The sequence below is a fragment of the Merops nubicus genome, unplaced genomic scaffold (genome assembly GCF_000691845.1).
Source record: "Merops nubicus isolate BGI_N331 unplaced genomic scaffold, ASM69184v1 scaffold14648, whole genome shotgun sequence".
In the NCBI taxonomy this organism is placed as follows: Eukaryota; Metazoa; Chordata; class Aves; order Coraciiformes; family Meropidae; genus Merops; species Merops nubicus.
The window spans coordinates 1-9,937 of NW_008627832.1; the positions used below are offsets into that span (position 1 = coordinate 1).

The window sequence follows — 9,937 nt, forward strand, 5'->3', positions numbered from 1 at the left end:
CCCCCTGCTTTCACCTTGAGGGACACTCAGCTCTCCCCGGGGGACTCCTGTTCCCTCCCTGAGGGACTCTCAGCGCTCCCTGATGTCCCCTCCTACTGCCTCCGTGAGGGACCCCCGTTCTCTCCCTGAGGATCCTCCGGCACTCCCTGAGATACCGCTCCTGAGGGACCCTTGGTGCTCCCCGAGGTCCCCCATCTCCCTCCCTGAGGAGCTGGAGGAGCCCCACACACTCCCGGCTGCCCCGGGGCTGAGGGAAGCCATGAGGTCAGTCCCCTTTCCTCCATCCCCAGGCTGAGAGGAACCCTGCACCCCACTTCCCCACCTCATAGGGACCTTGCTGTGCTGGGAGGACTGCCTCTGGGAGGGTGTCTGGACGGCTGGGCCCCGGTGGCCCTGGGGACAGTGGCGCTTCCCCTGGCTGTGTCCCTGAGGCCCACGTTTGCTTGCAGAGGTGGAGGTTGAAGTTAATGATTCCTTGATGCGGTTTTTCGATCACTGTGCCAAGTTTGTAGCCTTGGTGGAAGAGAACAACGCGGCAATGTGCCAGGTGGATGCCTTCAAAGAGGGGCCGGAGATGAAAAATGTTTTGGAGAAGGTTGCCAGCGCCTTGTGTTTGCCAGTGGAGGAGCTGAACGCAGGTAATGGATGGGTGTTAACAGGTGGCTTCAGCTCTGGGCTGGGTTGAGAACAACTTCCAAGACATGTAGTTATGCAGAGGAGGTAATTTCAAATTTAAAAATTGGAGATCCAGTCTCTAAGTAAATGCATGAGGCTCTAAGTCCTATTTTGGTGTTGCACTAATGAATGCTTGTTAGTCAGTGGTCAGAAGAAAAAGGTGTTTGAAAATATCTTTCCTGTAGATGAAATCAACTTCACCTTTATTTGGAAGAATATGACTGTTGTTTGGGTGCTTTGTCAAGGAGGTGTAACTTTTGTAGAACCCGTTACAATTCAAATGCCTCAGGAAGAGGCGGACCTGTGTGTTTGGTGTAACTTCACTGGTCCAAGATAGAAGCTCTAGGTTTCTCTGTGTGCTCCCGTGCTGGGGGAGCCCCCCAGATAGCTGTTGTTTGTTTCCAGTGTGTCCCTGAAGCTGCAGTCCCAAAGTTGCACCATGCTGCTGTTCAAACCCGGCTGCTAATGTGGAGAGCGAGTGGTGGTAGTCAAAGACTGCTCTGTGTTAACCAGACACACCTTCCCTGTGTTTTGGTCTTTGGTCTGGAAATTTGGTCTTGGCTCTTTGGTCTGAAATTTAGATTCTGCATAATAATTCTGTTGAAAACAGCTCATTTTTGGTGCTTGGACTTTAGACTGGTGCTTATTTATTGGATTGCATTGCTAGATTGTAATTATGTTTCATTTTTGAGGCAAGTTGAGAGAAAGTTGCTACTTCTGCAGCAGTGGTTTATCATTTGTGTGTTGGATTTATTACAGACCTTGTTCAAGTGGCTTTTCTCACCTGCTCGTATGAGTTGGCTATAAAAAATGTGACCTCCCCATGGTGTTCACTCTTCAGTGAGGAAGATGCCAAGGTATGTGCTACATGGGAAAGATATCTGAGAAACCTTCAAAAAATGCCTTGGTGTTCAGGTGTAACTCTTTACACAGTCAGAAATCATAAGTTGTGCCCCCCTTACTCTTGAACTTGACGAAGTCTCCAAAAGAGACTTTTGGTCTTAAGGAGCCCTCGACTGATCAAGCAGCAAGACTGAAATACCCTTCCTTAGTCAGACTTAAGTACTGGTGCAGGCTTCATTTGTCCTGATAAAAATTGTGTTTTCATGTTGTGCTCAATTCATATCATGCTTTTATTTCTGTAACATCAGAAATGCTCAGGAGAGCTTTGTTTTGCATATGATAATCATACAATAAAATGTTTTCATCCCAGAGGACATCAAAGGAAGCTGTCTAGATCCTCTTAAGACCTTTTTATGTGGTTTTGGGGGCTATGAGCTCTCTACACGTAACATCTGTTAATAAAACTAGTAGAACCCAGGTAAATGAGACTTACGTTGGTTCCTTCTCTTTCAAAAAGTACCTTATGTACCCTCTGATGTTCAGTAAGGCCCACCTGAGGCTCTTCAGGAACCCTAGCTCCCCTAGGAAAGAGGGGAGACCTCTACGTAGATAAGTGGTTGGCGAAAGGGTAGTGAACAGAGTTAGGAGTAAACATGCTCAAAGAGGAGTGGGTTCACCATGGACTTCTGCTCAGACCTGTGCTGTTCAGTGTATTTACAGATAACTTTGTAGTGAGGAGGGAGAGCTTCTGGATTACATGGAGTTTCTGAGGACGGGAGGAATCTGGGGTGTTTAAGAGGCTTTGCAGGGAGACCCTGTGAATTGCACAGCAGTATGGTGGCAGGTGGTGTTCACCATGAAGTGATGCCTATGGGTTAAGAAGGTGAACGTTCATACCTGAGGTGACTACCTCAGATCCATTGTTCCACTGAAAAGTGAAATTCTTATGATAGGGAGCCATGAAAATGTTGGCTCAGCCACAGTAGAATTAATGAACTGAAAATAAAAAACCCCCACAACTTTAATGGTAGGAATTGTAAGGGAAGGAACAGAGAACAAGGAGAGCACCGTGTGTTCTTCCATAAATCCAGGACACGGTTCTGTCTTTCTGGGATGTGTGTACATCTCTAGGATGCAGAGGTAAAGGGTTTCCTCCATCTGAAGAATGATTAACCAAGCTCAGAGTCTTTGACCTTCGTCAGGCCAAATCAGAAATGCTAAAATAGCGGTGGGTGGTGATTGCCTTGTTGCTTGCAGTGCCTCGCGGGTACTGGGTGAAGCTAGCAGCAGGCAGGCTCTCGACAGCCTGGGTTAGTTAACCCAGAGCATAGCCAAGCTGCAGGGTACTGTTAAGGCTGACGCCTGGTATGTTCAAAGGGGAGGTTGGGTTATTGTGGGAGAGAATCCACTGAAGCCTATTAAGTCTCTCAAAAACCAACTTAGGGCTCAAAGCCCTAGGCTGAAAAGTGCTCGAGTCTGGAGAGGTGTGCCTGCTCTTTTCCTCAGGCCTTGGGAAAACCAAAATTATCAGAGACAAGATGCTGAGTTTGGTGGCTCTTTAGCCTGACCTGTTGTGTCTGGTTGTATGCTGAAGCAGTTTCAACTGGAGCCTCGATGTTTGGGCTTTTTTTCTGCGTCAGTTTTTCATTTCATGCAATGTGTGGTGGCATCAGGTTGTGGGGGTTTATTTTCCCTTTGTGCAATGATAAAAACTTGTGAACTCTGTAACTTTAGGTGCTGGAATACCTGAATGACCTGAAGCAGTACTGGAAGAGAGGATATGGCTATGACATCAATAGTCGCTCCAGCTGCATTTTATTCCAAGATATCTTCCAGCATTTGGACAAAGCAGTGGAAGAGAGCAAAAGGTAAATAAAGAGGCTGTTGTGCTTTGGCTACAAGCTTTCTGTGGTCGATCCTGAGTTGGATTTAATGTGAATAAAAGTCAAGTACTTCACTTCCAAACATAACAATGTTACAAGAGCTTGAACTAGGAGAATTCTAATGGAGAGAGTAAAAATTTTAATAGAGCAGTGTTGCTGTAAAGGGTGTATATATATATATTTTTTTTTTTTTTAATTTTCATTGATACCCAGCTAATGTATTGCCATCTTTTAACCTACTGATCCACACGGGCCTTCAAGGGACAGCCAACTGTGGTGTCTGATAGTGATGTTCTCTTCCTGCACAGTTTAAGTAGACACCATTGAGTTAAAACAATGAGCTGCTTCTTTAAAAGGTCCTTGTTAAAAATCACTTGTGGTGAAAAAGGACTGAGTTGAAAGCAGCCCCATGATGCATTTGTGGTCTGGTTACTTAAGAGCTTCAGCATGAAAGCCTTGCTTGCTTTCTGTGTGTGTTTGATTTAAGTATCTTTCTGCTTGAATTAAACACGTTGAAATGTAATTACAGAGAAATAATTATTACAGATCAACCCAAACAGTGATTTTAGACCAGAACAGACTGTTGCAGGATCCAAGAGGCCAGAGAAGTAGGAGCACAACACCTTGCTGTAACTGGGGAAGGGCAGACTTCAGGCAATATGCTTGGTGCCCTGTAAGAACAAGAAAAAGCTGCTGCTTCTGTCCTGAAGTGGTCATAAATGCCTTGATTTGCTTCCTGAATTCCAAGTCAGGAGTTCAGTCTGAGAACTCTGCCTGGGAAATTAAGTTTTGTATCCTTACAGCAAAGGTGTAGTTTGAGAACAGCACTGCAGCTGTAGAATGATCTTAGGCCTTACAAGTAACTGTTAGTAGACTTGAAGATACAGTAACCAGGTGTCTTCAAAGCATGGTGATCTGATAAAGTGGTTTATCTACATCTATTGCCACAATTTGACAACAGTTGGTCTGTTTTGGTGGAAGAACAATAGCTGTGGTAGCCCATACACTGAGTTGCACAGCCTTTGTAGTGTCATGGATTTAACCATCCCTGTACTTCCTTAGACACCTGAGATGAGAAGCCTGGGCTGATTTTAGGCATAGGTTACTCCTTAGTCAGCAGCTGGGATTCAGCATCTCTTTGGTGTTGATCTTGTCTTGTGTGAGTTGGTATGGTGGGGAGAAGGGAAATAGGAACGAAACTGGGATCTGTGGTGGTGTGGAGAAAGTAAAGGCTTCAGTTCCAGGTCAGGGTGTTTGTGTCACAGAATTGCCTGTTCTTACTTTCATGTGCTGGCAATCTGTTGTTTTTGGGGTTTTTTTGTTTTTTTTTTTTTAATTTGAGAGCTGTTTTAGGGTTAAATGCAGTGCATTCATGGGAGAACTCGTTTACAACCTGTGTGCATGTTCCTCATGCTTAGGAATTATAAATTCATAGCTTAGTGATCAGTCACATGAAGTCGTACCTTAGCAGGTAAGCATGGAAATGTTTATAAAACAACTTGATATCAAGGGTATGATGGTAAGACTGCATAAATGTTGTGCCCTTAAATACTTGATAGAAGCCAATTTATAAGTAACTTAAAACCAGCAAATTCAGTTTTGGTGTTGATATGTAAATGTTAGTTATGTGTGGTGGATGTTCTTGCATTCCAAGCGCCTTTGGGACTTCATTTCTATATTCATTATATTAAAATAGATTTACTTAGCACCCATCAGAATGATACTAATGGCTCCAATATTTCAGAAAGAAAAGTGTGAGTAGCAGGAGTTTGAGGCTTGTATTTTTTACACAATAACCCATCAGAAGAGTTTTGAGGTTTTTTGTTTTCCTTTTAGTTGGCAAACTGAAATTAGAAGTAGCATTCCCATGGGTGGGAGGAGAGATTCATAAAATTGATTATAACATTTTTATAGTAGAGAAGACAGGAAAGAAGTTTCGTTCCTTTAAGAGCTTGGTGACTGAGGACACACTCTGGACATTAACAACGGTGGAAGAACTACACATTGAATCAGTTGAAGCATAATTCTCAAGTCAGTTGGCTTTTTTTTGTTGCCCTCTAGAGTGGGGTGCAGAGACACCTTTGTGTATTTGGCCGTGAATGGGTTAAAAGCTGGCAGCTGCAAACAGGAGATCAGTTTGGCTTTGGAGAGGAGCTGCTGTGACTGGAAGGTGGGCTGAAGGACACAGTGGTATTGACCTGGAGCTGGCTTAAGAAGTGGTGCTGTCAAATGGTTGCACTGGGGTCTGGCAATTTCAGGCTTGCGGAGGAGTCGGTGGTGCCTCTCATTTTAGTAGTGGTGAAGTCAAAGCAGTGGTTGTGCTGCATCACTGTTTAAATAAACTTCTTTACTGCATTTTTTCTTCTGCCTAAATGAAAAATAGGTTCAGGCACAAGGCACTGACACCCAGCCCTGAACAGATGAGAGGCTGCTGTGACAGCCTCTGCCACGTGCTGTGTCTGAAAAGCCAAGCAAGTAGTGTGTGTGTGTGTGGGTAAAGGATTTGGACCCTAAAAATCTTGCAAAAAAGAAAAAGTTCAGGTTAATAGAAAATTGGACAGACAAGGCCATTAAGATGCTCTTGTCCTTCCTAAAAGTCCACAGCTTGAGTCCTGGCAGTTTTGGGCACCAAAGTACAAGAAAGACATTGAGGGGCTGGAGAGCATGTTCAGAGAAGGACAATGAAGGTGGTGAAGGGTCTGGGGAACGTGGCTTGTGAGGAGCAGCTGAGGGACCTGGGATTGTTGAGTCTAAAGAAGAGGAGGCTGAGGGGAAACCTTGTGCTCTACACCTCCCTGAAAGGAGGCTGGAGTGAGGTGAGGATTGGTCTCTTCTCTCAAGGAACTAACGATAGTTGAGGCAAGGGACTGAAGTTGTTTGAGGGGAGGAATTGATTGGATATTGGGAAGAATTTCTTTCCTGCCAGAGTGCTGAGGCATTGGAGCAGGCTGTCCAGGGAGGTGGTGGAGTCACCATCCCTGGAGGGGTTCAGAAAGCATGTGGATGTGGCACTTGGGGACACAGTTTTGTGTTCCTGGTAGTGTTGGGCTGATGGTTGGACTTGATGATCTTGGAGGTCTTTTCCAATATTAATGATTCTATGATTGTATGAAATCTGAAAAATAACTTCTAAAAGTGGCTTGACTGATGGGAGGAGAGAAATATAATTTTTCTCTTTGTCTTAGTATTATTTACTCTTCAAATAGTGACAGCCTTTCAGTCCTTAAATGGTATGCACTAGTTGCAGCTGTGTGTAAGGTATACCTGTAAGTTTAATAATAATTTTTTAAAAAGCTGTAGTTGAAAAAATTCTTTATCTGTACTTGTGATTCACTGGGAACTAGATCAGCTCACTACAAGGTGGAGGAGCTCCTTGGGGAGGAGCAGGTGTCCGAGGTAGAGCACCAAGGGACGCAGTTAATTTCATCCTGTCTTTCAGTTCTGGCTGCAGAAGGTCGGTTGCAGTCTCCGGGGTCCTCAGGCTGTATTGCTGCCACAATGTTGTGGCTAAAGGGCCAGGACCCTAAATGTCCTGCACAATTCCGAGGTGGGTGAGGTGTCTGTGTAGTCGCATTGTCCTAAAGGGGACAGCAAGCTTCCAGAGCGCGTAGCCGTGTGGGGAGGGTGCGTGTCACTCCATCCCAGGACGTGAGGTGGCAGTGGTACAGCGCTGACGGCTGCAGCGGCGGCTGAACCTGGGAACCCGGCTCCCTTAGGACGTGGGGATCTGCTGCTGCCGAGCTCCAGGGACAGCTTGTGTCTCTCGTGGTCCAGAGAGGGGAGGTGCGACTGATCTGGGGAGAGACAGCCCAGATACCCTGGCAATAGGAAGGTACAAAGGAAAACAAACCAGATAAATAAATATGCCTGTGTTAATAACAGCAGAAGAATGTTTGGCTGTGCGGGTGCATGTGTATGAGGATCTCTTTTTAATGGTACTGTACAACTTCAAGACAACAGCTTCAATACTCCTGCAGAAGTTAATTACTCAGAAGTTACTCAGAAAATTAACCTTTGTGAGGACTAAATGTCTTTTAGTGGGATGTGGTTTCAATTCAGTGACGTTTAATGTTGATTTGTGACTGGCTGTTTACTTTAAAAAATATAAGAACAACAAATTTACTTCCGGGGCATTATTTTTGCTCCAGATTCTCCTTTCTTTCTGGGAAGCTTAGATCAGGCTATCCAAAAGTAGAAATGGGAGTATTTTGGTTCCAGCAGGAACCTGAAGGATCTGGATTATCTGTTCAGCTCCAGGCTTGGCAGTGGAGAATGGTGTTGGCAGCGCTGCATTTTTGTAGCATACTTTCAGTATTTATATTCAATAGCTTTGTCCTGTTTTCATTCCCAGTTGCAGCTGCATTAAAAAGAGAAACCTTTCTTTTAGTGCCTTTTTTTTGTTTGTTTTTTTTTTTTCCCCTGGGTTTTAACCCCATTTCTTCCCTGAAGTGACCTTGCAACCTGACTGCTCGCTGCACTTGCAGTGTCAAAGCTCGATCATCTTTATTCTGGGGAAAGTAGCTTCTGCTGATTGGACTATCCTTAAGAAAATGCTGAAGGTGGTGATAAATACCTGCCGCTAATTAGTGCCACCTTCCATGTGCAGTGCAAAAGTTTCAGGCGTTTTTAGGATCTTTCATCATACAAATTCAGCGGAACTCTTGGTTTAAATGAGCAATAGTCTTCTGTAGGTCTTGCGGTAGAGCAGGATGGTTTTGAAGGCTGTGAAAGGGATTTTCACTCTGGTTGCTCTTGTCAGCTGTCCCAATCCAGGCAGCCGGTGGAAAGGTGTCAGAATATCTGTTCAGAACTTGAGTCTGATGTTGAATTTATTGATAGTTGTATGAGTGACCACCTGCTCTTAGCCCACCTGTGTATGGACCCTATTCTGCACCCTCAGTGGCAATCGGCTATAAATGTCTAATAACGGTCGATTCTTTCATAGAAAGCATCTACTTCTTGAGACCTCACCACAGTCACAGTGGACCTCTCAGGACCACATTCCTTCATACCAGTCTAAGGAAGTGTCACAGTCACGTTTCTAGGGGGAGCTTCAGGGCCAGGACTCTCAAAAAAACCCAATTGTGTCACCAGAGTTGAATATAAAATGAAACCAGGTGATTTCTTGTACTGAAATGTCAATCTGGGGCAGTTGTCTTGGTTCATAAAGCGCTTTGTTTTTTTTAAGATATAAGAATTGCTTACCCATCAGCATTTGCTTAAAACAGCTAGAAAATGTCCAGTTTCTCAAAGTTGTGGTATTTAGAGGTGCTTCAACATGTGAATGGCAAGGAGCAATCATAGAATCACAGGCTGGTTTGGGTTGGAAGAGCTCTTTAAAGGTCATCTAGTCCAACCATCCTGCAGTGAGCAGGGACATCTGCAACTAGAGCAGGTTGCTCAGAGCCCAAGCCACCCTTCCCTGGAATGTTTCCAGGGATGGGGCTTCTACCTCCTCTCTGGGCAACCTGGGGCAGTGCCTCACCATCCTCAGCATAAAAAATTTCCTCCTGTCTCATCTGAATCTCCCTGATTTTTGAGTACTGGAAGGCCACAAGAAGGTCTCCCTGGAGCCTTGTCTTCTCCAGGATGAACAACCCCAACTCTCTCACCTGGCCTCACATCAGAGGGGTTCCAGCCCTGGCATAATTTCTGTGGCATAACTGAGTATCACTTCAGACAAAGCATGGAGTTCTTTGTGGCTGATACATAGGCTAAAACATGTGACCAAAACCTGTTATGATCCCCCCCCATCCCACCTAACATGGTGATGATGGTAGGAACGACCTCCTTGGACTTGATGGGCCCCCATCCCTCCCTGGGAGGCGTATCTGGTGTCTGTGCTGCGTGGGATTGCTGGGACTGCCAGCTCAGCCCCATTGGGACACTTACCCCACTGACCCTGGGAGGAGAAAGGGGAAGCTATGGATGCAGGAGGAGGCCCCTGTTGCTGCAGCACGGGGTGTGGGTCTGTAGGAGACGTACACAGCAGGGGTGGAGGGGTGTGTTGCTTCTCAGGTTCCTGTGAGATGCCCAGGGGAGCTGTACCTCTGGGATCTGAGAGGGCTGTTCTGACAGCAGGAACTGTTTGTGTTGAGAAGAAATCCCTGTATTTTGGTAGTCAGTGCAATATGAAGCTGATAAGCTTATATGTGTATTTAAAAAGCCATCCTAACAGCTACCCGCTTGGGCAGGAACAGATTTATAAATTGGTTGTGGCACACTGTGAGGTTATCAGCTAGTCATTAAAGCTGTTCTGTGCTTTTTTCTTCTAGCTTCAAATACTTAACAGGTCTTTCTTCCTCACTTAGATAGATTCATAGAAGCATTAAAGTTGGAAAAGACCTCTAAGATCATCAATAGTTGAATCAGTCCTTGAATGTCTGAGGAACATTAATGTTAACAAGTCCATGGGGGCTGATGAGGTGCACCCCAGAGTACTGAAGGAATTGGCTGATGTAGTTGCCAAGCCACTGTCCATAATATTTGAGAAGTCCTGGTAGTCAGGTGAGGTCCCCAGTGGCAGGAAGAAAGGA

At 45.2% G+C, this 9,937-nt stretch overlaps 1 protein-coding gene across 1 annotated transcript; it reads left to right on the top strand.

Annotated features, from left to right (window-relative positions):
* Window positions 1-449: 449 nt before the first annotated feature.
* LOC103778861 (multiple inositol polyphosphate phosphatase 1-like) lies at window positions 450-3,390 on the top strand (the record flags this gene model as incomplete). Its single annotated transcript, XM_008946476.1, has 3 exons — window positions 450-638; window positions 1,435-1,532; window positions 3,253-3,390. Coding segments are annotated over 3 exons (425 nt in total), but the record flags the coding sequence as incomplete, so codon positions are not given.
* Window positions 3,391-9,937: the final 6,547 nt, after the last annotated feature.